Genomic DNA, 26,345 nt, shown 5'->3' with positions numbered 1-26,345 from the left:
CAGCTTTTTTATAATTATGAGCAAGGCTACATAAATTTTGACTTTTTAGATAGAAATCTTAATCTTTTTTACCGTTTTGTAGAAGAATGAATTCTTATTGTGAATATATGTGAAATAGAATATAAATCTAAGAGCTATAAATAGATAAGTATCACGAAATAATATTGGGAATATTCTATAATTTACAGTATTAATATAACTTGCTCGTTCAATGATCGTAATGTCTTCAGTGTGAAATTTCCTCTTATAGAAAACATGTACTTATTGTTAGATGTGTATCTAATTTATGGAGAAAGTAACAAAAATCGATTTAGGGTTTAAATTTTGTATGTACCATATTATATAAAAAATTAAACTATCATCGGTAAATTGCTAAAACTCCACGATATACACACACATATGTCTATGAATGTACTTATATATGTACATAATATATAAACATTATATATATATATATATATATATACATAATGTAATAGTACATATCATGATAATATGTATGATTAAAACGAGTTCAAATAAGGTCGCGTTTGAATTTATACTATTTTACAAATCTATTAATAATATTCTCTTTACGCTGTATACAATAGGAAATATGAGAATGTAATTTTTCATTCATGAATGATTCATTACGTGTGGGGTGCAGTATGTCAACAGTTTACTATGGATCTAACTACACGATACAAAATTTTTACTCGTAGGTGCAAAGAAAGACGTTTTTTTGTTACATTCACTGACTTTATCACTCGATGATTGGACTGATTATGTTTTCTAAATCCATCACTTTAAAGCATAGGAGACATAACAAAACCTCTAATTTTTTTTACACGATCGGTATTTCAGTTTGTGTTGCACGAAGCCCCATAAGACAATATATATACTCTGCATTTCGTCTGTGGTAATGATATTTATTTAAATCGATCCGATGTTATTCATGCATAAAATTGTAGCTAAAGGTGTGTTAGGTGCGTACAGTCGATAAAGAGAACTGACAAAATGGCGGTCGCTAAGTGTTATGTTTAATATCATACTGGTTTTTTATTCCAAAGCTATCATAGAAAACAAGCTATTATTTTAATTGTCAGTCCAAAAAGAAACAATTAAAAATTATGAGAAAAAATTACGCATGTACAGTGAACAATGAAAAATTTGAAAATATTGATCGAACATGATTTTTGTGAATATTTTTAAACCGTACTCCAATTGATATATTTTGACATATATGTGAGTTTTGTATTTATGCACTAAATTTTAAATTATAAACAAGGTTGTTATTTAATTAAGAGAAGAAAGTAACAAGATTCAGAGATTCTATTTAAAATATATAAAAATTTTTATGTAAAAACACATAAATAAATAATCGAAATTTTACAAATGTATGTAAACAACTTTAAATATTTAACTTCCACTTTAGACACAGTGGATCTAAAATTTATAAAGAATGGTGCAATTTTTTGCATACTAAATTATATTGAATATAAAACATTCAATTTTGATCAAATTGAGAATAAAAAGTCATATGTAAAATATCACAAGAGAAGAGTATACAAACAATATTACTGCATAACTGATGATCAGATGAATTTATAATCATGTAATCAAGATATTTATATTCAAGATACAGATAGTAAGTATAAAATAATATTTTTGCAAGTAGAATATATATTATAAAAATATGAATATAAGAATATAATGTAAATATTTATAGTTTACATCATGGAAGATTATACTCCTATTGATGAAGATTTTCCTGGTCGTCTGCTACATCAAGCTGCTTTGTGGGATAATGCAGAATTATTAGAAGATCTTTTAAGAGGAGAGCATGCACAGTACATAAATAGTCAAGATTCATGGGGTAGAACACCATTACATGCTGCAGCTATTACCGAAAATTCAAGATGTTTGGATGTACTATTGTCTGCAGGGGCAAATCCAAATATACCATGTGGACCACGGGGTCATTACCGGACACCATTACATATTTGTGCAGAACATGGACATAGTTCCAACATTGAAAAACTTTTAAAATTTGATGCAAATCTAATGATCCAAGACAATAATGGTGAAAGACCATTAGATGTAGCTGAGAAAGCTAAGCAAGATGTCAGCATAAATTTGCTCAAATCAGCAGCTGAAAAGTATGAATTGGAAAAACTTGCAGTACATGCTTCTTTGCGTGCAATCTGTATTCAAGGAGATGTTGTAGCAGCTAAAAATCTTATTCAAGGACATACTTCGGATTTGGAATGCATTATCAACATGGCACCAAATGGTGCAAATACTCTACTTTTTATAGCTTGCGAGATGGGTCACAAAGATATAGTTCGTTTGCTTCTGGATCATGGTGCAGATTGCAGAGTGCATCCTGTTACCAAATACTGTCCATTATATATAGCTTGTTACAACGGTAAAGTAGAAATAGTGGAATTGCTTCTCCGACACTTTCCTAAACAAGTACAATCTTTAACTGTGGAAAAATGGTTACCAATTCATGTGGCAACTATAAATGGTCATCATTTAGTTATTGATTTACTATTGAAATTTGAATATCCACAAACTACGTATCAACGCTATAAAGACTCATCGGGAGAGTATGAATATGAAATGCCATTTGATATCAATACTCAGGACGTTACGGGACAAAATGTTCTTTATATATCTAGTATGCTTGGAAACATAAAAATCGTAGAATTACTACTAAATTATAAAGTGAAAGCAAGAAAAATCAAAGAAGAAGATATGGGGGTGGCGCAGCCACTCCCGATGTCGAAAAGAAAGATTTCGAGCGGTATACAAAGATTAATGTCTAGTTTAAATTTTAGAAGCAAAGCGTTCGATAAAAAGGATGACAATATGATATGTCCATTAAACTTAGATTTGTATTGCAACAATGTTACCGAAACTGCTTTACATGCGGCTGTAAAAGGCAAGCACACAGAAGTAGTTACTGCTTTATTATTGGCAGGTGCCGATCCTAATTTGCCTGTAAAAGTTCCTTATGATCAGAGTGATCCAGAAAGTAATTACTCTAGCGCGTTAATTATAGCTTGTCAACAGCGTGACATAAAAATTGCAGATCTTTTACTGAAGCACAGTGCTGTAGATAATACATGCAAAGCAATCAAAATCGCCGCACAAAACAGAGACGAACCTCTCACGGCAAAACTTTTATCTATAAAAGCTTACCCTGATTCAGAATACAAAATTAACAAAAAAGCTATGACCGAATGTACCCAAACTTCTCACTTTTCTGCACTATCCTCTTTTGGAAACGTAACATATTCGACGCTATTTCCAAATACACCAACGATGATTAATTGGCATGATCAACAATGTCATCTTTCACAAATACGTGCTCAGTGGTTGACAGATGCCGTATTACACGTAAACAAAAAGCTGAGTGCTAAAAATAACGACTTGGTGTTATATGCTATCACAAGGATAGATATCTCTCTTAATTCTATCACTTCTGTACCACCTATCATATTTTATTTACAAAGCCTGCGATACCTCAATATGGCTCAAAATAAAATAGACACTCTTACAGCTGAACCAAAAAGTCATAAAGATAAATTGTGTCCAGTTTTGGAAGAGATGTATCTTCAGGACAATCGATTGGAACAATTGCCGGAATTCATAATGAATTTACCTGCATTGGAGATTATGGATGTTTCAAACAATAAATTGCAGTGTCTTCCAGATAATTTATGGCGAGCACCGAAATTAAAGGAATTGAACGCGTCGTTTAATCTGTTGAAGATTTTACCTAGTCAAGTTTCGCAAAATATTTCACGAAAAACACAAAGGGAGGATTGTTTAAACAATAGCCCTAGCAGTCGAAGTTTAGCATCGCAATTGGCTATATCGCGTGAAGATTCCTTGGAGTTTGAGTCATTCACTAAAATAGCAAATGCACAAATTATCGAAATGGATCGCCCTCATGTTTGGACCAAATCCGTTCAAGTATCGGAAAAAGTTTCAGACGATAACGAAAGTGGAGCAAGGTCGGTGCTTACATCCCTGAACTTGGCACATAATTTATTTAATAGTATTCCAGTAGCTTTGCCATGCTTAGCTGTTAATCTAGTGAGATTAAATATGGCTTATAATTCTCTTCGATCCATGAGCCATATAACATCATATCCGGCGAGTTTAAAACAGTTAGACTTATCCAATAATCAAATCTCTCGATGGCCCAGTTTACCACAAGTGGAGGGTGCCGACTTGATGGAACAAGCAAACACTGCGTGTTATTGTCCCGCAACAAATGTACAGTCACCAATCGTTCCAGGCAGTAACAGACAAACGGCTACATCATTACGCGATGTAGTTCTCATGTCGGTTTGCACGCATAGACGTCACTTACGCTTAGAGAATTTAAGAACATTGATTCTTGCTAACAATCTGTTGAGTAGAATTCAATTAACATCGATCGATGACGGGGAAATGCCAAATTTAGAAGAGGAGAATATAGACAGGGACACAAGAATCACTTATTCTGGCTCAAAATTGTATCTTCTGTTTCCTAATGTTAGTATGCTCGACGTCAGCAATAACAAATTGAAAGAAATTCCCCAAAACATTTACGAGCTTAATAATCTATCTGTTCTAAATATAAGCGGTAATCCGGAAATCATCGAATTGCCACCACAAATGGGTCTGCTTTCCCGTTTGTGGAATTTAAATACTCAAGGTTGTAGATTGCAAGAACCTTTGAAAACAATGATCGAGTCGAAGAAATATAAAACAATGGACGTGATTGGGTATTTAAAATCAATTTTAGAGGACGCTAAACCGTATGCACGCATGAAGTTAATGATCGTAGGAATTCAAGGTATCGGTAAAACTAGCTTATTGGAACAGTTGAGACAAGAGGGTGAAGTTCCAAATAAAAAGAAGGCTGCAGAACACTGGGCAAAACGAATGGGTAATAAAAATATTAACGCGAAGACTGCCAGAGGAACAACGATATCTACCGTTGGCGTTGATATAGGAGACTGGATTTATGAAAAAAAAGTGAGAGGTCAGTCATCCCATGGCCCAGTTTATTTTAGAACGTGGGATTTTGGTGGTCAGAGAGAATACTATGCAACACATCAATACTTTTTATCTAAACGAAGTCTATATTTGGTTGTATGGAGAATTATCGATGGTTTTAAAGGTGTGTCTGAAATATTTCAATGGTTAGTAAATATTCAAAGCAGAGCTCCGAATTCTCCAGTAATCATTGTTGGTACTCATTATGATATATCGTACGAGCATAGCGAAGCGTTACAACAATATATCCGTGATAAGTTTATAAACGTGGTTGACGCTGAAAAATGTGGCTTACCAAAAGTCATGGAGACCATTGAAGTGAGCTGTAAAACGAAGCACAATATAAAAATGCTATGTAATTTGATATACGATGTTGTATTTAGTTTAAGATCACCCGGAAGCAAAGAATTATTGCTTGAACAAAAAGTTCCTGCCAGTTATCTTGCCTTGGAAGATGTGGTAATACAGCTTGCACATGATAGGAAATTGTCTGGTGCAGATCCGGTTTTAAAAGCTGATCAGTATTACACAGCAGTTAATAACGAGCTTCAAAAATTGCATAGATCATTTAGGGATCCTGCTGAACTACATCAAGCAACACTTTTTCTCCATGAAAATGGTATTATTTTACATTATGACGATGCTACGTTAAAGGATTTATACTTTCTTGATCCACAGTGGCTTTGCGATATGTTAGCACACGTAGTAACGATACGTGAAATTAATCCTTTTGCCAGGTGTGGTATAATGAAATTAGACGATATTCAACATGTTTTTAAATCCTCTACGATATCGTCTATAGATACCCAAGGATATATCGTTAGCTTGTTAAATAAGTTTGAAGTTGCGTTAACTTGGGATTATCGTACTCTATTGATTCCTTCATTATTGCCAACTGAAGAAGATATTTTAAGAAATAATCAAATAATCAAAATTCCTGTAAAAACACGAAGCTGGCACATACGTTCTAAAAAGATTACATCTCCGATGATAGCATTTCAAAATTCTACCGGAGAAAGTAAATCAAGTACAGAATGTGTACTAACGTCTAGGTCACAACCGGATTGTTCTGTCACGCGGCTGCTTTTAATGTCTTATTTTCCCAGTGGTTTTTGGTCGAGGCTCATAACTAGAATTTTAGCCGATGATGCTATTGTTGAGATTGTGATGTCATTTCTAGCGCCTTTCAAAGATTTTGTTGATGATAATATCTTTATAAGCTTGTTAGATACACAAGCTGAGTGGGTACTCTGGCAAACAGGGATAGAGTTAAAATATTCTAATATTACTTTACTACGCCTCAAAGAAGTCAATTATAACTTAAAGAATTCACCGTATGACTATAGACAGTTTAAATTTAAACTGAAACAAGATGGAATATGGTGTACAGTAGATTTGAAGAATTCGGCAATTTTAGAAATTTGGTTTCCAGTTGATACTTTAGTGATAAAACAACCCATTATGTCAGACTCAGCTGAAGAAGAACCAATGGGCTATCAAGCAATTGTAGTAGAACCTCGACCAGAAAGTATGCCACAATTATTGGCGCTAATAGTCGATCATATTGATATTTTATTAGAAGATTGGTATCCTACATTAGGAACACGTTTTGTGCATACATCCGAAGGTAAACTGTTAGTCACACGATTAATACCGTGTCCACGCTGTTTATTAAATAATGGAGAAAACGAAAATGAAATTAGTGATACTGATCGTTTGACGGAAGATATTCAAAAATATTATATAAATAAAGAAAGACAAAGCCAGGATAGTTATAAATCTGATGGCGATAGCGGTGTCGGATATGATAGCTTAACATCAAGCAGAATGCCATCTTTAGAGGGTCATCCAGATATTATTAAACAAAGCACTCATTTTGAAGGTATTTTAGCATATTCCTGGATGGTTGAAGAATGCATTTTGTCTGCCTATAGTAATAAACCAATTAGTTGTCCTAAACATTCTGATATACCATTGTCACATGTAGCTCCAGATATTATTTTTATGGATCTAGGATCAAAACACTTAATAAAATCAGAGGATGTTAAATTAGGGAAATTATTAGGTCGTGGAGCATTTGGATTTGTATTTAAGGGTGTCTGTCGCTTACCAGGAACTTATCACAAAGTTGATGTTGCTATCAAAATGTTGCAACCAGTTCCACCAGGTCCAAATTCAAAACAATCTGCTATTCTTGCTTATAAAGCTGCACAAAGTAAATGGGATAGAGATCCTTTACAGTATGCTTGTAAAGCCTATTGTACTGCAAGACAAGAATTAAATATTTTGTTGACACTCAGACATACAAATATTGTACCTCTAATTGGAATAGTGGTTAGTCCACTAGCACTAGTACTAGATTTGGCACCAGAAGGTGCATTAGATAATGTATTGAAAAATTACAGACGTTCTGGTGCTAAATTAGATCCATACACATTACAAGCTATAATTCTCCAAGTAGCAAAAGCAGTAGAATATCTTCATCAGCAACATGTAATTTATAGAGACTTAAAATCAGAAAATGTTTTAGTTTGGCAGATGCCTTTGCCATTTCAAGATTACCCTGAACATCCGGTTCATGTTAAAGTAGCTGATTATGGCATATCCAGACTTACATTACCAACTGGTGCTAAAGGATTTGGAGGAACAGAAGGATTTATGGCACCTGAAATTATTAAATATAACGGTGAAGAAGAATATACTGAAAAAGTTGATTCTTTTTCATTTGGAATGTTTATATATGAATTGATCACTTTAAGACAACCATTTGAGGGCCATGAAGCAGTTAAAGAATGTATTTTAGAAGGTGGAAGACCACCATTAACATACAGAGAAACATTTCATCCTTGTTATGCTCTTGATTTAATGGTTATATGTTGGGCTCAAAATCCAAAAGATAGACCTACTGCAAGTCAAATAGTTTCCATTGCATCAGCACCTGAATTTACACATCTTATAGATGTCATATTATTAACAGAAAGAACCCAAGTAACTGCTATTACTATGACAAATAGAACTATAGAAGAAAATTTAAGTGGAGATGAAATTTGGTTTGGACATAATAATGGTGAAGTTGATATGTTATTAGGAACACAGAAAGGTTGGTTACAACATGTTAGGATTGAAACTCCTATAATACCATATGCAATGTGTGGAGTAGATGGATACATATGGATTGGTGATGATATAGGGCAAGTACACGTTTATTTAGGCAGTAATTTTGGTTGTGTTGCCAGTTATAATCTTGAACCTGATCATAGTATGGAATCTAAAATAGTAGGTCTAATTTATTTAGAACAAATAAAACAATTTGCAGTAGCACTGCATAGTGGTAAGACATTTCTATTGTCAAATTCTTTCACACAAATGAAAAAGATGGAAATTACAACTGATATTCAAGATAATATAAAGACATATTCCTTGGCAGCTGTCTATAAAAAGAAACGAATATTGGAGTTATGGGTGGGACAAAGTTTTGGTAAAGTATCAATTTATGTTTTAAAAGACAACAGTTTAATAGATACAGTACAACTTTCTCATGTAACTGGGGAAACAGCTATTAAAAATTTATTTGCTACACATTTATTGAGTGCTGAAAATTCTGTGTTATCATACACATATCCTGGATGTATTGTGTATCAATGGGATGTGGATACTAGGCAAATAATAAATAAATTAGATATGTCTAAATTAGTACCTTGTTCAGAAAGTTTAAAGTCCATTTCTATAGAAGAAAATTTATCAACAGAAAAGTGCCAAGTAACAGCTTTGGAAGCTTGTAGGAATCAGTTATATATTGGTACTACTTGGGGATGTATTGTAGTAGCTGAATGTAACTCTCTTAGACCGATTACTGTTTTCAGACCTTTCGAAGGTAAGGTATGTCAAATAATATCATTTAAATCAACAGATGAAAAGAAATTAGTACTAGCAACTGTTGGCCAAGGTTACAGAAGTTTAATTTCACGATATACAGATTTTCTGATTGACAGTTTAGATGCAGAAGATCTTAAGCATAGTATGTATACTCTCTTATGGAGATCTGAACATTGGTCCGCTGCTTAAATATAATTTTTTATGACAAGGTAAAGCCACGTGTGCTTTATGGTGCAAAGATAAAAGTGATATAACTGGTTGAGAATTCTATACGTCCATGATATATTTTAGTCTGTAGACTTTAAGCTTTCTATCTTGCCTCATCTTGTATTTTTTGAGCTGAAGATAAAAATATTTATCTTTTAATATGTCCAAGCTAAATGGTGCTTGATTGATATATTCTCTGCAAATTTTCATTTACAAAATAATCATAATTTAAGCAGGATATTTTTATCTTTATGTGATGTATCACAGTATAGTTTTATAACTTATTATATAAGTACTTAGATTTTTAAAGTAATGATATATTCATTTAATAAAAAGAAAAAGGTAGAAAAAGGGATTATTAGCCTCGCAATATATTTGAAAAATTATTTAATGATCTCTGAAATATCACAAAATATTTGTATATCAGATACAGTTTAGCATATGTGCTTTTAGTTGATGGAAAATAGCAAACAGGTACAATTAATGTAGTACCAATGTAACATATTTGTATAATGTCTGCTTAAAAATCTTTCTTGATATAATCTAAGATTAATGAGTGATAAAAAGTAATGATTACAAGATGGTTTTATTACTAAAAAGATTATCAAATTAGTATAAAGCCAAATTTTATTATAATTATAAAAATGTGAAAGTGAATTTTTTAATAATAATTAAAATTATTAATAATGTATAGCAGGGTGTGTGTTAAGAATGAAAGATGAATGTTAAGAGATACGATCTAATGCTGGTAGTTCTTCCATAGTTTCAATGTTATACTTAAGAATTAGGTCTTGACCTCGGTACAAAAAATATCCTCTGAATAATTCCCCTCGTAACATGTAAGGGAACCAATATTCATCATCCGGCCACATTTGTTTGAAAGGAATATCTTTCAAATTATACCATTTTGGTCGCATTTCTGAACAAAAGAATATAAATATAACTACAGTGTATTTATTATATTTTTAAGTAGGTATACATTAGATATTACAAAAAAAGTGTAATAGATATCTTTTTAAACCTTTTTAATTTGCTCAAACATATTCTAGTTTCTTTGTCCTTTTAATTGTTTTTATAGTTTGCATAGTTTAAACAACAACATACAATTTCATGATTATGATTAGATAGATATTATTGCTATGATTAAAATAAATAAATATAGAGACATGAAATAATAACTAATATTGCACATAAAAATATACATAATTAATAATAAGAATAAATACTTGATAATAATGTAATATTAATTTTAGTTATAATATTAATGTTTGAAATTTAAATACCTTCAGATTCTATTATCTGTCCACAATACTCATATGTTTCAAAAACATGAACTTCTAATAGAACTTCATCTCCCTCAAATTCAAATTCTAAAATTCCAACTTTTTTTAATTTTTGTGCAGATAAACCACATTCTTCTTTTAATTCACTATAAAATTATACACTGATAATTTAAGAAGTATACACTTTAATTTTTTTCTCGTTTATGTGTGATAGCAATATTATAAAACACTACATGCAATAATCATATTATATTGCATACATTTTAATTTTAGCTTATCTTAAATATCTTTTCTATCATTTTTACCAATTACTATCACAATTTTAATTTAAGTGTAATATTTTGTATTTATTTAATTATTTAAAATTGTACCTGTGTATACATGATGATTCATGAAAAATATTTTTAAAATTATCTTGTAAAGGTATTATGTGCAGAAATAGATTTAAATAGGATTAAATGAACAATTTAATGTCATATATCGCTTTTTAGATATATGACGTTATTAGAAACCATAAATAAAAAATCCTGTGTATAACAATTTTGTTTCTATATTCTAAATAAAAAGATCTCTGATATTCATAAATATTTTTTCTTTAATTTTGTCAAATTTATATTATTATCATTTTCATGACTCATCCTGTATATAATTAAACAAAGTGATACAAATCTTTGTTAAAATTCGTTGTTATTTAATGTATCAGTTATTATGAAATATAAGATATTGTTGAATATAATATTCTTAACTTATTACTAACAATAATTTCTCTTTTAAAAAGTTTATATTATTTAGTTTATATATAGTATAGTATTACAGTGAAAAATGAAATTTACAACTTTTTTTTATCGATTTACATGAGGTAATTTCAATCTGTTATTTAAAATTATTTACCGCACAGCTCCTTGAAAAATTGATTCTCCTGGTTCGACTTTACCGCCAAAACCGTTCCATTTATCTTTTCCGAATCCTCGTTTTTTGAAACCTAATAAAATTTCTATTGTTTTTCTAATAAAGACCAACGAAAAAACTTTTTTTGTAGACATTTTGATCTATAAACTTATCTAGAAACTTGAAGTTTTATTCTATTTCGTGTGTGAAAATTCTTTTGGAAAATCACAACAGTAATACATTCATATAGTATTAATTTTGTACAATTTAATGTTGAAATTAATTTTTGCTTCTTTCTTTAAATAAAGGTTGAATTTGCAATAAGAGAGTTGTTGTATAATATAAATTTACACGCTTTAATTTGAAACGTAGTTGAACTGCCTGAAAGGTTATGCTGCTATTAGAATGCTTAAAGTACACTAACAATAAGGATAGTTTCTGAACGTTCGTTTACACATATTTATTATATTCTCCGAAGTGTTATCATAGAAAATTTTATGATGGTATACCTTCTATAATAAAATACATATTTTTACCACCTAATTTATCTTGTATTACTAATTATATTTTAATATTTATAATAAATAAGCAGATTAGCTCTTTTATTAAATTATCCATTTTTTTATTTTAATTTAACGTTACATCAATCACTTGTATGGGTTATTAGCGACTCAAGGGCTAGGTTTATAAATTTTTGTACAGTTTAATATGTTTTAGGTAGCATAGTAGCGTGTAATTTATTGTGTAGCTATTGTGTATTATGATATACTACAAAATTATATATACATTTAAAATGATAAGGAAAATCCTTATATTTATTAACAACATATATAATACTAACAAAAACGAGATAATATGCAAAATGAAGATTAAATATATGTTGAATTTAGTTTAATATTATATTTTCCTCTATTCAGTATATCATTATAAATACAATATATACAAATTCTTATGTTTGTTGTTCTTCATTATGTTTAATATTTTTGTGTGGTGATATGTTTGATGATGCAGTCATATTTGGTGATTTTTTAATCTTACAAATTGTATAATAATACTTCAATGCATCCTTATACGCCTCTTCTTTTTTAGCACCTTTCTATAACAAGTAGAATAAATTTGTAATATGATTGTCATATAATTATATATGTCATATAGCATTATGTTTAATAGAATTTCTATTTTATGTTACCTGTATTAAGCACTCATAAAGAGTGAAAAAGATTTGATTTTGGGTAATGTTATCATTTTTCATATCTATAATAGATAGTGATACATCTTTGTGAAATTTTCTACAAAATTACACATTTGAAATGTAAATGTATGTTACAAGTACATGGTGATGATAAATATATATTTTACAACTATTTACACATAATTTCAAATTTTACTTACGCTCTTATAAGATCTTCCTCATAAAATATTTTTTGTATATTTACTGTTGATGGTTTTCTACTAAAAGTTGGTTCATATTTTGGAGGATAGGCTTTGTATATCTCATACCATATTGGTAAATTATCAGGATGTAATACATCTGCACGTAACAGTGACGTTACTCTAAAAATAATTTAGGAAAATAAAATTACCTTGAAATTCTAAAAAATTATTTTCTAGTATAGCTATAGTAATTGATTAAAATAAAATTGTTTTCCTTAGGATAATTGTTTATCCTGAAAATTTCAAGATAACTGAATTTTAACGTTTTATCGTATTTATCATTTTTAATAAATACTTTTATTATACTTTTTTTTGTTGTCACTAATTTTGTATGTAAATAGTAACGTGTATAATATATGATGTCAAAAATAATCTATATGATAGTAAACAATTTATTTAATGGTACAATTCTTAATTTTTATATAGAATATATTCCTTAAAATTTCATAAACATCTGCAAAATAATTTTACCTTGTAAATATTGTTCCGATTCTTTCTGTTCTACTCTGTGCCATATTTTAAATATAGCGTTATAATTCGTGAATTATAATTTTATGTGTATATTGTAGTATTTAATTGATGTACACTGTGTATACGTATATCTTTTTATCTTTTCTGCTAAATTTTGACCATGTGACATTATTCAAGTTGATTCTTAACCTCAAATGTTTCTATACAACAGCAGTTTAGTACATATAATACTTTTTAGTTTAGAACTTATAAAAAGTGGCATCTATTGTAATTGTAATGAAATAAATTTTATAAAATATTAGCAAATTTTATATTTTCAATTAATTTCATTAAGAACCTGAAAATATGTTGCAAGTAAATGAGAATCAAATATCTGCAATTGGTCGTGTTTTAAATGACCAAAATCGACCATTAAAAGAAAGATTTCGTGCTTTATTTACGTTAAAAAATATCGGTGGAGCTAAAGCTATTCAAGAAATTCATAATTGCTTTAATGATGAATCAGCTTTATTAAAGCACGAACTTGCATATTGTCTTGGTCAAATGCAAGATTCCCGTGCTATACCAATTCTTATAGAAATATTGAAAGACGTTACACAAGAACCAATGGTCCGTCATGAAGCAGGTACTATATATTTATTTTTTATTCTATGTCAAATTTTGTATATTACATATAATAAGTAACATATTTCTTTATAATAGGCGAAGCTTTAGGTGCAATTGGAGATCCTACTGTAATACCAATATTAGAAGAATATAGTAACGATTGTGTATCAGAGGTTGCAGAAACATGTGAATTAGCATTATGCAGATTGCAATGGTTAAAATTAAATAGCCATTCAACAAATTTTCAAAAAAGTCCTTATATGTCTGTGGACCCGGCACCACCAGCAGATATTGCTGATGTTAAGAAGTTAAAAGAGATTCTTTTAAATGAAAATGTTTCTTTGTTTGAAAGATACAGAGCCATGTTCTCTTTGAGAAATATATGTACTTCAGATAGTATTCTTGCTCTTAGCGAAGGTAAATAAAATAATAATGATCCTCTTTTCCTTTTTCAGCTATATTTTTATAATTTATTGTTTTTATAATTTTAGGTTTAAAAGCAGGCAGTGCTTTGTTCAAACATGAGATAGCTTTTGTTCTTGGACAACTTCAGAAAGAGATTGCTGTCCCACATTTAGAAGCTTCTTTAAAGGACACAGAAGAAAATGAAATGGTGCGTCACGAATGTGCAGAAGCATTGGGTTCTATTGCTACTCCATATTGTTTTGATATTTTAAATAGGTATTTAAACGACAGTGAGAGAGTTGTACGAGAAAGTTGTGTAATTGCATTGGACATGTGCGAGTATGAGAATAGTACAGAATTTCAATATGCAGATACGTTAGGGAAAGTTGCTGCCTAAAATTACATTTTTACACATCTATACTTATAAATACAATGTTAATGTAATAAATTGTGTCTAAAATAAAATTATTCAATGTAGAAAATGCTAAATGTTGTAATTTATTATAAGCAATTATTGTATTAATTTTTAATGATTGTAGTTTACCTTCATTATCAAATGAAACCAGCGAAGGATAATACAAATTTTCGATTGAATCGTCTTCTCGTTTGTTCAAACGAATTTCTTCCAAAAATGAAATTTTAGCATTAAAGTACAATAAGGAAACACGCATAGAACAACCTCTTTTTACATTTTTCTTAACATTAGAAAATCTTTCTATGCAAAGAGAATATAATTTGTTGGAAAATACCCAAGATTCGTAGCAGAGTTAAGCGCGATATTCAGTTTGTACGAATATTACACGTGTCACAATATGCCCATACCTTCGGGCATTTAAAATTCCAAAGAAATGGGAAATTTCCTTAATTATAAGTTTGCTGGTTTAAAACTGATTAAAGATTGCGATGCGCAACTATGTGTTCAAGTCGAATGCGAAGATTTCAAGAAAGTAAAAGAAATTTGGTTGACCGTGGAAAAGGATACGTCGCATTATGGATTTGCAATTTGTACTATGTAGTTATAAACTGTTTCAGTGTAATCTTTATAAATGCAAATACATATAAATTTATCGAATAGATAAAATATGAAATATACTAACTCGTAGGCTTTTTAAAAATCACCCGGAATACGTGAAGTATTTCGAAGATGAATCAATTCCGGAATTCGTTCAAGAAGCTATAATTAAAAAGAAATTTATTACTATATGCGACATCATATGTGCCCTGTTTATAAGTTATTACGATAAACCGTCTCGCAGAGATTATTTTCTTGGTTATATCGCGATGGTTCACAAGGACATGGGATTAACGTTTAAAGATCTCGCAGTTTGTTATATTCTGTGCATATAAAATAAGTGAAGAAATATTATATAATGTAAATTACATTTCATTTACAGAACTTTATGTCAGATCTAATAGAAGCGTTAATTACCGAGTTACCGTACTTAATGACCGAGGAATATATTGCGACGCAGACAAAATATTCTAACAACGTAATTGAGATAATGATAGAACTTATGGACAATTATGTTGAAAGGATGTCACAAATACTACGTACGAGAAATGGAATAAGAAAAGTATATGTTTTAGAAAATACTTCATTTCATTAATCTGTTGAGTGATGGAATGTTAAACTTGTATAAAATTAAGAATAAATTTTAAATAGTGTTATGTGTGCAAACCTGATCCAGAGTCACAGACGGTATATGGTTTTCCATTGAAATATTGGATATATGGAAAACGATATTGGGAATATCGGAAAGCGATGTGGGCATCGATGGAAGCAGATATGTTGACAAATTCGACGGACGATCCTAATGCAAGCAATTTTCAAAGAAAAGATTTTCATCAAAAGTCTATGGAAAACAGCAGACTGTATCGTAAGAAACAAATAAAACCGAAAATACCAAAAATAGCCATAAGTTCGGATAGCAACACGTTGTTGGATCAACCAAGACAAAGTAACGCAATATTCCAAGCTATGCAATTTTCCGCTGTACTATTTCTACTACTTAAGATTTAAGAGTACTGTTACAGATATTGTTACGTATGTAATATACGAATATTAATCATAATTATGAATATACATATAATCGGTAAAGTAAATAGTTTCTAAGGGAATAGTTTTTAATTTTAGTTTTAAGGGGATTAAAAATGTTTTTCCAATCTTTTTCTTTTTCTTTTGATTATACTATTGAAAGGAAGAAGAACCAGTCGCATCAGCCAGTCGACAAGAATCTCGTTGTTACTATCGAAGCGAAACAAAGAAAGACAAGAAAGCGAGAAAAACGTTAAATCCAAATTTTCTCCAATGGAATTTATTCTGGAGGTAGACAAATAATCTTTGCTTGTATTGCTTCTATTATAGAAATGACAGTTTATTATTTTGCATGTATAACACATTAATGTTAAAAATAGACACAGTATTAGTAATATCTTCTTCCTTAAGGTGGAAAGCGACCGTGATGGCAATAACGATCCGATAAATTTAAATGGGACAACTACGCAGAACCCAAAACAATTTTCTGCGGAATTGCAGGAAAGTAAATATATATTATATATACATACGTATATTCTTATATTTTATTTTTATATCTGATTTTCATATTTGATTTTCATATTTTCCCTTTTATTTCTTTATCAACTGATATAATCACGAGATAAAATTCTTACGTTATAGGTACAAATGCAAAGATCGTGAGCCAGACGGCAAGAGAACGTAAACGAATGCGACACTATCTTACTCATTTCGGTGTTTGAAATTTAGTATTGTCATATAATAATAAAATGTTTTTTATTCTTTTTTTCTTAATATTCTACTCATTTATTTCGTATTAACATTTCCAGAGGTTTGAAGAATTTGCATGCATGAACGTATATGAGACGCTCACACTTTCCCGTGGTAATTGAACAGTTTGAAATAGGGTTCCAATGATGCAATGAAAATCACAGAAGAAGTTTAAATAAATAGAATGCATAGGTTTTTTATTTCGTTTCCTCTTCTCCACCTTCCGTCTTATTCGATTGTTTAGCTGTGCTTTTATTTAAAATTTGCTGAATCTGTGCGAAAGTCTTTCGTGACGTTTCCGGCATGATGACGGACGCAGTGATAGCAATTATAAGTTCGATACTAGCAAAGGCGAGAAATATTACGTGATTTCCAACATGATCTGATACGAGTTGGTAACATTTGCCTACAATTATGCCGAGTACGGATCCGTAAATATTAATGAGCATGGTTGCCCAATTTTTCATGTCTATTGAAAAAATCTCCGAGGTGATGATCGCTGGAATCGAGGCTAGACCAAATGCGACGCTAACAATGTAAACTATGAGCGCTATCAATGGTACCAAAGAGAAGCTATGAACGTCCATATCTATTTTCTCAAGCAAGAAATACACTCCAATGACGATAAGACATAGCGAACTACCGTACGACGATATTAGGAAAACAGGTTTCCTACCGAGTTTGTCGACCACACACGAAGACGCTAAGGATGTAATCATAGATATCGCACTTATTATCAGAAGAATGAAATTATCATCGAAATTTGTATGGAAACTTTGAACCAAAGTGCTGGCATAGGATAAAACGCCCATATATCCGGAAAATTGTTGACCCGCAAGTAACAACAACACGAGGAAAAGCGCTTTTCTGTGTGCCTTCACCACGAATAATTCCTTGTAGCTACCATGTCTTTCCGCTTCTACCGATTTCTTCATCTCCTCTATCTCGTCATTATTGTCATTCTTACGTCTTAGCCATGACATGGTTAACGCGGCACATTTTTCCTTCTTTTTCATTAAGTAATAATAGGGCGATTCCGGTATCCATATAGCAGTTAACATAAATATAGCTATTGGTGCTATATTCATCAATGCGAACGTCTGAAACAAGTGTAAAATACAATATATATATATATATATTGTCTCGTTTGTGATTACTCTTAAGTTGAAATATGTAATATCTATCGATTTTTATCGTTATCGTAGAATTTGATCACTGATTCTTTTCAAAATTTTTATCAATGTTCATGAATACAAATTTACAAACGTTATATTTCTCTTTTCCGTTATTTTCTGTATTCGTAGATTTCATCTACTTAAGACGATAAAGTCATATTTTCGCGTGATTATTATTTTAACAATTTGTTTTGATACCATAATGATTTCATAACCTTTTAGTCGAAAATCTGAAACAATTACCCTTTTATCCACTCGAGGACCAACTCCGTATACGAAAATATATCCCAAATGAAGCATCACAGGCATCATCGAGCTGCACACTCCTCTAATTTTTGTCTCTACCAGTTCTCCGATATACAGTGGGACTGCGGCGTATAAGACACCGACCGATATACCAGCGCAGAATCTTGCCACGAAAAGATACGTCCAGGATTTTTCAAAATACGTGAGTACCCAACAGGCGATAAATGGCACGCTCGTTGCATAGATGAGCCATTTCCTGCCGATGCGATTTAGCAGTAATCCAGATAGAATAGGTCCGAAGACGGCACCAATATTCAACGCAACAACTACCCAGCCTGCATTGTCGACATTTTCTAGGTCTTCATATTGTTCTACAGCAATTGCTGACCAAGAGAAACATACTCCAGAAGCCAGTAGTGTTAGGTTGACTTAAAGAAAATGAAAACAAAAGATATATATTATATTTCTCGACTACATTCAGATTACACTAATTGAGAGGCTCAGTGGAAAAATGGTATAAGTGCATTGCTTTCTTTTTCCAAAAGGAAGATAACAAGTAGAAAATGATACATAACAACCGCATTTATTCCGAGGATTTTATGTCTCTCTTTTTATTATGAACTTCCAAGCCCTTATAAATATCTAGGGTGTTTTAATACACAGTTTTGCCAAATTGAAGATTTTATCACTCGTACCATCTTTCCTGTAAACCTCTCGATTATGCAAAAAAATTATGTCCATTTCCATTTCAAGGTGACCTTCAAAGTATACTACAATTTTATACTAATTTTCATCAAGACCTTCATGGACTGTACGGATATATTTAAATGAACTAGAAATAAAGGAGGTCGAAGTTTTGAAGAATTTAACGAGATCGTTATTCTATCGATAGTTAATTCTTAACTACGTAATTATCTCATTCATTTGTGCTATTGAGAAAACTTGTGACATATTGTAGTGTATAATGACAATGATAATGATTATTATTAAGAAGCAAAGTTTGACAGGTTTTTCATGACATGTGATAAATAGCGTTCCTTTTGGCGTGATTAGAATCATCGGACACTACTTTTTCATGGAAATTGCTTCATATGCAAAATATATTCAGAATGTGCACATATACAGCAGAAAATTGGTATAAATTTAAGATCCAAGATTCGAAAATCTTCCGGAAGCTGCATATTTTCATCGTCTCTGATTGCTAAATAATATGAAATTAACGACAATATTACGATTGTATAGCTAAACGTATACCTATATTCACTATTATCATGTTAATAGACTATCATACAAGTACAAAAATTCTGTCGATATTTTTATTGATCCTTTATTGAATTCTATCGATGAACGATGGTAATCGGTAACACTAAAGTGGAGAGAGATTTGCCGAATCATTTATTGCTTAAAATTGACAAAATTTTTCCACTCGTCCTATATGTTGTAATAAACGATATTTACCTACAATGCTTGATATTAATTGTAAATAAATTCTACTCTTGACGGGTTTGACTTTCTCGTTGGCACCACCGTCTACTTTTTCTAAATCGACTTCTATATCCGTCATGCTCGTTGCTTCTGACTTTGTTTTTCTTATCTGCAAAACAAAACTTCTCATTATTTTATGCAACTTGAAATTCGATTCAATCGCTAGCAATATAAAACAGTACAAATCGGCCGAATTGACGATTTTCCCTTGCATGGAAGGCGACATATTTCGAAATGATTATGTGGCACGTCTAGCTTGTATCTTTTTCTTATTGTACGTGAATCTCATGCGAAACAATTAAAATGATGTCGCAATTTTGCCACCTGACAGGTGCACATCAATCCATATTTGTCACGAGGAAGATGCTTATCAATCACAGCACGTTCCATCATAATAGGAGAAACAACGTAGCCAAGATTTATCATGTCGTTTTGAGAATCCTTAATTTCTTGTTTGTACTAGACATGTGTCAAAGGTTTAAACGAAACGATGATTTTATCGTTCATTGTCGTCATTTAACAAAACACTTTTTAGCCTGTTGACTTTCTGACATTTATCGAAATGTATAACTCTCTGCATCTTATATGAAAATTCCATGAGAGCTTTAAACGATTAGGTTTGTCTAATATATGTCGTAGAGTGATGTCAGTGGGAAAAATTATGATCAGGATTATACAGGATCATCCACCTAAATTGGAAACCGCACACGTGAGAACAGATGAGAACGGCAACGGTGTAACATGTACATGTGATGATAGGCGGGAACACGAAGTGGTTTAGTTGTCGCCACATAACTTTAAATTTGACGTCACAAGTGGTGGAGAAGACGATCGCCTTTCTCTATACTCTGTATCATAAAGAGAAGCGAGCATTCATCTTCCTGCGTGCTCACGAAGCTTTTGTGTAAGCAAACGTACCCACACCATAACTTTCGATCTTCTTCCTACTTTGTTCAGTATTTTCCATTGTTAACATATTAGATATTTTCTCCTATGCGTTGCAATTTAAAGGTAACGATGACATTCGACAAGTTAGCCGCTGTTATCTGACTTTGGACTGCTCTGCTACGAATAGAAGCAAGGAAAGTAAATAAGTCCTTTCAACAAAGGGAAGCGTACGACAAAACACCCCGGAGAATTCATATTTAGAGAAACTAGTTTTAAAATGGTTAAAGATTTTAGTTTAGAAATTAATTTGAATACAACTATGTTTATAACTCTATATTTCTAGCGACAGCTCATAGATGGCAGATGTATCGACACATGATTTGGTAGTGAGAGTACATGTTACATTGTTGCCATTCTTACCTGTTTTTGCAGACTCAGGTTCCAATTTAAATGAATGATCCTGAAGGAACCTCGTCCACTAACGTCTCGGTTCATCTCGATGTTTTTCTTTTTGTTTTACGTTATATTATATTATGTTGTGCTATGTTATATTATATCATTGGCTCGTTCTTAGACTGGCAATGAATCGCGTCTGTATCACAGAATAATATTCCTAATGAATTTTAAAGTACGTTCTCTTGGTGTGAGTATTTCAAGTCGTTTGGAATGTTTCTGTCATAATTTCTTATGCTTGTAATTGTTGTGTTTATCATTTTCCTAATCTCCTGTAACAAGCCTTCTTGTATAAGTATGTATGTGTATTCTGTTCCTCGATTTTTAATTTCTTAATTCTTTTTATTTATTTCTTCTGTCGTACCCTTAAGATATTCGTAATAAGTAGTGAATCTTCGTGCCAATTCACGTTCTTATTCGCAACCGAAAAAGCAGAACCTATATAGAGTTATAAAGAGTATTTTACTTAGGTTAGATAACTTTTTCTAGATAGTAAAAAAGAAAAACGAATATCGATGAAAGGGATGCATTAGAAGCAGTGCAGGGATATCAAAGGCAAAAAGGATATAAAAAGCAAAAAAGAAGCGTGTACAAGGAACATTTATTTGGCGGAACAACTGGCGCATGTATCGTCGATGCATTGCGGCAACGTGTAGCGCAAGGTTAATCGATTAAAAGTAACGAGTTTACCATATCGAGATAACTCGATATGAATTAATTAACCGGATGCCGGTGGCACGATCGTAAATCAATTTAGGGGCTAACGAAGTAGGAGCATTCGTCGCGGTCGTCGTCACCAAGCCACTTGCAGCAAGGATCGAACGATCGAACGTTATTGGTGTTCGGTGAACGAGCGAGGAGTTCAGTGACCATAAGCGTTAACTAGTCGAATCGGTTAACCGACTTAACCAGTTGGTTGCAGATCGTGTAAAGAGGTTTAATTCTTTAATCATTTAACCGCGTGGTATTAGTAGTACATAGCGACGATCAAGCGGAGGGGGTGGATTTAAAATAGCATTAGATACATAGGCAGTGCCGTCAGTCGGACTCGAAGAACGAGTAGTCGTCGTCCAACCGTGTCAGCGATTGAGCGAATTGAAACGACAGTACGTGGCACGTGACATATCATACAGAATTACGGTAATTGTGCACCGCTTGCACGCTGATAACCGGCGATCATGACGTGATCTAGACATCGAATCGATTTATTCAACGTGCATTCAGACCCTCTGTCACGTTCTTATTTTCATTTTTCATTCATCGTTCCTTCGTTCCACGAAATGTCATATCGTGGAACCGCGTACCATTTCACCACTTATACAGTGGTTCCTTTCGATTCGGGAAACGAAAATCATTATCCTCTTTCTGCGAAGGGTTTCGTTCTTTTTCGACGATATCTGGCCACCGAACATGGGAACGTTCCTTCGTTTTTTCGGATTCTCGTCATCGGACGATAACAGAATCGATGAAGCTACAGGGTTGACGGAGAAACAGAAGAAATTAGTGCAGAACACGTGGGCCGTTATCAGAAAGGACGAGGTGGCTTCCGGGATTGCCGTGATGACCACGTAAGTGATATATATATATATATATATCTTTAGTCGACTGTTGCGAATCCAAGAAAGCGAAGAAGATACATTTAGGAAAACTACTGAATCGATAAAAAGATAGCTGAATAAATAGCGCGTTGACTATAGTTTATGTTTATCTGTAAGCCTGTTGCGTTCACATTTTTCTTTTTTTTTGTTTTTTTTTTTTTTAATTATCGATAACCTCCGTCAAGAGATAAACTATCAAAAATATTCGCATTATGTTTTATGTCATTTCTTTCTTTTTCTCGTTTTAATTTCAATACAAAATATTTGTATAACTCTATTAATCGTTCGAGTTAAACGATTTTAACTTTCAGCTTGTTTGATCTGGCTTATCTCAAGGAATCCCAATGCTACGCATTTATTTTAGTTTTATTTCATCTTCTTAATTCCTGTTTTTTTTTTTTATAAAACTTTGTGCAGTTTGTAACACTTGTTCTAATAAACGCAAACAAAAACCGGCGTTAATAACACGCTATTAGGATAATATGTTAATTCTCTGACATAAATAGAGATAAATTGTTTCTTCAAGCAGCAGATAAGTTCGACAGACATTTCTTTAAAATTACGAATGCAATAAGCGAGAAACGTAATAATTCACATCTGCTGCGTCTTATATAATATTCAATCTGTTAGCGATCAATTTCATATCAAGAATGTCGTTGCACTTGATTTTGCCAACCTCCGGAACATAAAAAAGATATTAATAACTTTAGTCATACAGATTAATGTTAAATTAACGCAACAATTAAATTAATATCATTCGGTTGCTTACACAATATCGATTTATCACCTATTTTCGGGTTTATATTTTCGATGCTATTAGATTATTCTTCTTCTCAATTATTCCATATAGAAATGCTGCTTCTTTTTAGCCATCGAGCGACATAAAGGTGGGACAACCGATAAAAATGGATATGATAAATCTATCATATGTTTCCTACGTAATTTTCATATAGTGCTTATAAAATTTAACGTCGATTTGAACATTTTGACGATGACGAAACTCGACTGTCTGGTAATTCTTTTCAGATTCTTTAAAACATATCCAGAATATCAGCGATATTTTAGCGCTTTCGCGGACGTTCCGTTCGACGAATTGCCGGCTAATAAACGGTTTCAAGCTCATTGTGTCAGCGTAATTACGGCCTTAAATAGTGTTATCGATTCCTTGCACGACCCAGGATTAATGGAGGCGAGCCTAATCAGCTTGGGCGAGAGGCATAAAAGACGTGGCCAAACGAAAGAAGAATTTGAGGTACGAGTATGAATATAACAGTAAAAAATCCAACGCAGTTCTGCTCGTGCCGTTTAGGAGCGAAAGGAACTACTTATTGATTTTTATTACGATCGAAAGCTTTCGTTAAGATAGACGAAACATCCTTTCTTAACACGTTCACTGCCACGGTAATCGTCGGTGACTCACGTTAATAAATTTTTTACAATGATTAAAATAAGATAAATTTCAGGGAAATTAAAAAATTTTCAATAACGTGAACTACTTAGATAAGATTGTAAGGGAATAAGCGCGTAGATACAATATCGTATTTTACGAAAATTAAATGTTACGAAGTAGTATATTTTAAACTATTGCGGTTTACAAAGCGAGATACTGTATAAAATTCGCCTGGCGGTTAACGTGCTAATGACGAACGTTTCTCTCGCTGTACAAAACTCCGCTATACAATTCTCAGAACTATAATTGTACGTGGTAAACGATAAACTGTTATTTATCGCTTATCAAAATTTTATTAGTAGAATAAATCTGATTTATAAAAATTTGTTGAAAAAAACCAACGGACGATAAAGACGATTTATCGTATGTTTGATTTCGATTTTTAGAATTTGAAAGGAGTAGTGTTGAAAGTGCTTTCTCAAGCACTAGGGAAACAATACACACCGGAAGTGGCCGAGGCGTGGAGCAAAACCTTGGACGGGGTATTTGCGAAGATATATCAGGTTTTCTCTTCTTGAAGGACGAAACGATTGAACGCACTAGAAAAAGATGAATCTCGTTGATATAATTAACTCTAAATAACGAATCTCCATAATAGTTGTTAAGAATTAAATGTTGTAAATAAAATGCACTGTTTTACATGTTTGCACAGTTACGATCACTAGAGCTACATTGGACGAAAATGGAAGAAAATGTTTCACAAATTATCCGTGAATATCGAACAGAAATATATACGTTTATATCTTCAACACTTAATAGATTTTTGCGCACACTAATGTTAACGTATTGTATAATGCATGTATATATGGACATGGTTTTATATCATTTTATTATTTTCGACTTTATGTAACGCATGTTGAACCTTTCAATATTTGAATTAAAGTTGCACGTCAATTTATTAGACCAAAATGTATAAATCTTTTATTTCACTTTTTCTTCTTTCACGTTCTTCCATTTCTTTTGTTTTCGTTTTATTTTATCCGTTCACCCGATAGATATAATGCAATTGTATTTATTACGCAATGAGTCTGTAAATTTAGATATTATTTATATTTTAAATTACAAAATCCTATTTGACAGTGGGAGAATTATAATTTTTCGACTTTTGATTTCTCGAAGATTATAATTTTTTAAACACGCAACGATTTCAGGAAATATGCAAGATATTTCTTTTTTTGTGTATGTCACGTTATGTACGATGACTATATCTTCCGTGTTATCAAGTAATTTTCGGGGATTTGCAAGTATGTTTAGTACAGTCTGTTAAAGATCATGGAATTACCATCTTTCTCATTATCACTTCCAGAACATAACCGTATTTCAATTTACGTCTCTTCTTCGAAAACAAGATTTATCGTTCGGTATCATAAGTCGTGTTTCTTCAATAAATATTCCAGAAAGAGCAATTCGATTAACAGGTGATTGAGTGTGGCCGATCATAGCGGAAGGCAATTAAACTAAGTACGAATTGTGTCATAATACTTGTACGATGCCGATCTAACCAGGCGGGACGCGTACTTTTCGCGTGCAATCAAAAGCACTGAATTCCAGGATAAGTAGAGGGGTCAAGTGTCATCTAGAGTTCTATAGAAGACTATTCACATTTACATTACAAGCGAAGCGCACCGTTTGTAGAAGAAGAAGAAGAAGGTGGAACGCTGCACAAGTTTCACATCCGTCCAACATTGCAATTCAATATTAAACATTACAGAACGTGTTGAAACGAAAATACCATGGAAGCGAAACGCTATTAGAAGTATACGAAGAGACGCACGATCACTCGAAAATGTTAATGTAAGAAATAATTACTCACCTGTTACAAAATATCGTAAATAAAACAATATATAACTTGTTAAGGGCTGCAGAGATTGGTCACTATTAAAACATTGGTGTAATTCTGGGACACGTTAAACATCTGATACTACCTGCTACGATCTATCCACTTTATAAACTTTCTCGATTACTCAAAATCAGATAAGGATATTTTTTCATACAAGAAGCAACGACCATCTTCACAGAGTTGTATATTCGCGATATCAATTGGTTTCCCTTTTCCAG

General features: G+C 32.0%; 7 protein-coding genes across 9 annotated transcripts; 4 read left to right on the top strand and 3 right to left on the bottom strand.

Moving 5' to 3' along the window:
• The first annotated feature begins 662 nt into the window (after nt 1-662).
• Nucleotides 663-9,915, top strand: LOC100648136 (leucine-rich repeat serine/threonine-protein kinase 1). Its single transcript, XM_048407374.1, has 3 exons — nt 663-1,224; nt 1,415-1,627; nt 1,709-9,915. Exon 3 carries the CDS (start codon nt 1,717-1,719, stop codon nt 9,100-9,102), a length of 7,386 nt encoding a protein of 2,461 aa, XP_048263331.1. The 5' UTR covers nt 663-1,224; nt 1,415-1,627; nt 1,709-1,716; the 3' UTR covers nt 9,103-9,915.
• On the bottom strand, nt 9,491-12,017 carry LOC100648023 (oxidized purine nucleoside triphosphate hydrolase). The gene is made up of 4 exons (XM_003396789.4): nt 11,801-12,017; nt 11,295-11,672; nt 10,404-10,549; nt 9,491-10,039 (listed from the first exon to the last, which is right to left on the bottom strand). The coding sequence occupies exons 2-4, from the start codon at nt 11,444-11,446 to the stop codon at nt 9,846-9,848; spliced, it is 492 nt and encodes a 163-aa protein (XP_003396837.1). The 5' UTR covers nt 11,447-11,672; nt 11,801-12,017; the 3' UTR covers nt 9,491-9,845.
• Nucleotides 12,018-12,171: 154 nt separating this feature from the next.
• Nucleotides 12,172-13,336, bottom strand: LOC100647901 (probable 28S ribosomal protein S23, mitochondrial). Its single transcript, XM_003396788.4, has 4 exons — nt 13,197-13,336; nt 12,684-12,845; nt 12,481-12,580; nt 12,172-12,387 (listed from the first exon to the last, which is right to left on the bottom strand). The coding sequence occupies exons 1-4, from the start codon at nt 13,238-13,240 to the stop codon at nt 12,241-12,243; spliced, it is 453 nt and encodes a 150-aa protein (XP_003396836.1). The 5' UTR covers nt 13,241-13,336; the 3' UTR covers nt 12,172-12,240.
• A 205-nt stretch (nt 13,337-13,541) lies between these two features.
• LOC100647775 (deoxyhypusine hydroxylase) lies at nt 13,542-14,696 on the top strand. Of its 2 annotated transcripts, XM_020863939.2 has the most exons (4): nt 13,542-13,821; nt 13,899-14,219; nt 14,294-14,415; nt 14,484-14,696. In XM_020863939.2, exons 1-4 carry the CDS (start codon nt 13,542-13,544, stop codon nt 14,499-14,501), a joined length of 741 nt encoding a protein of 246 aa, XP_020719598.1. In that variant the 3' UTR covers nt 14,502-14,696. The 2 variants fall into 2 exon arrangements, with proteins under 2 accessions (XP_020719598.1, XP_003396835.1); XM_003396787.3 differs by having other exon boundaries at nt 14,294-14,696.
• A 321-nt stretch (nt 14,697-15,017) lies between these two features.
• LOC125385420 lies at nt 15,018-17,018 on the top strand. Its single transcript, XM_048407375.1, has 6 exons — nt 15,018-15,219; nt 15,311-15,530; nt 15,602-15,781; nt 15,871-16,165; nt 16,406-16,533; nt 16,654-17,018. Exons 1-6 carry the CDS (start codon nt 15,056-15,058, stop codon nt 16,801-16,803), a joined length of 1,137 nt encoding a protein of 378 aa, XP_048263332.1. The 5' UTR covers nt 15,018-15,055; the 3' UTR covers nt 16,804-17,018.
• Nucleotides 16,558-26,188, bottom strand: LOC100647148 (facilitated trehalose transporter Tret1). The gene is made up of 5 exons (XM_012310580.3): nt 26,101-26,188; nt 21,604-21,677; nt 19,872-20,007; nt 18,411-18,841; nt 16,558-18,092 (listed from the first exon to the last, which is right to left on the bottom strand). Exons 3-5 carry the CDS (start codon nt 19,975-19,977, stop codon nt 17,190-17,192), a joined length of 1,440 nt encoding a protein of 479 aa, XP_012165970.2. The 5' UTR covers nt 19,978-20,007; nt 21,604-21,677; nt 26,101-26,188; the 3' UTR covers nt 16,558-17,189.
• On the top strand, nt 22,173-25,196 carry LOC100647462 (cytoglobin-2). Of its 2 annotated transcripts, none has more exons than XM_003396785.4 (4): nt 22,173-22,345; nt 22,613-22,807; nt 23,864-24,089; nt 24,674-25,196. In XM_003396785.4, the coding sequence occupies exons 2-4, from the start codon at nt 22,650-22,652 to the stop codon at nt 24,803-24,805; spliced, it is 516 nt and encodes a 171-aa protein (XP_003396833.1). In that variant the 5' UTR covers nt 22,173-22,345; nt 22,613-22,649; the 3' UTR covers nt 24,806-25,196. The 2 variants fall into 2 exon arrangements, with proteins under 2 accessions (XP_003396833.1, XP_003396832.1); XM_003396784.4 differs by having other exon boundaries at nt 22,180-22,379.
• Nucleotides 26,189-26,345: the final 157 nt, after the last annotated feature.

The sequence above is a fragment of the Bombus terrestris genome, chromosome 7 (genome assembly GCF_910591885.1).
Source record: "Bombus terrestris chromosome 7, iyBomTerr1.2, whole genome shotgun sequence".
Classification (NCBI taxonomy): Eukaryota; Metazoa; Arthropoda; class Insecta; order Hymenoptera; family Apidae; genus Bombus; species Bombus terrestris.
This window is presented reverse-complemented; position numbering and strand designations above follow the sequence as displayed.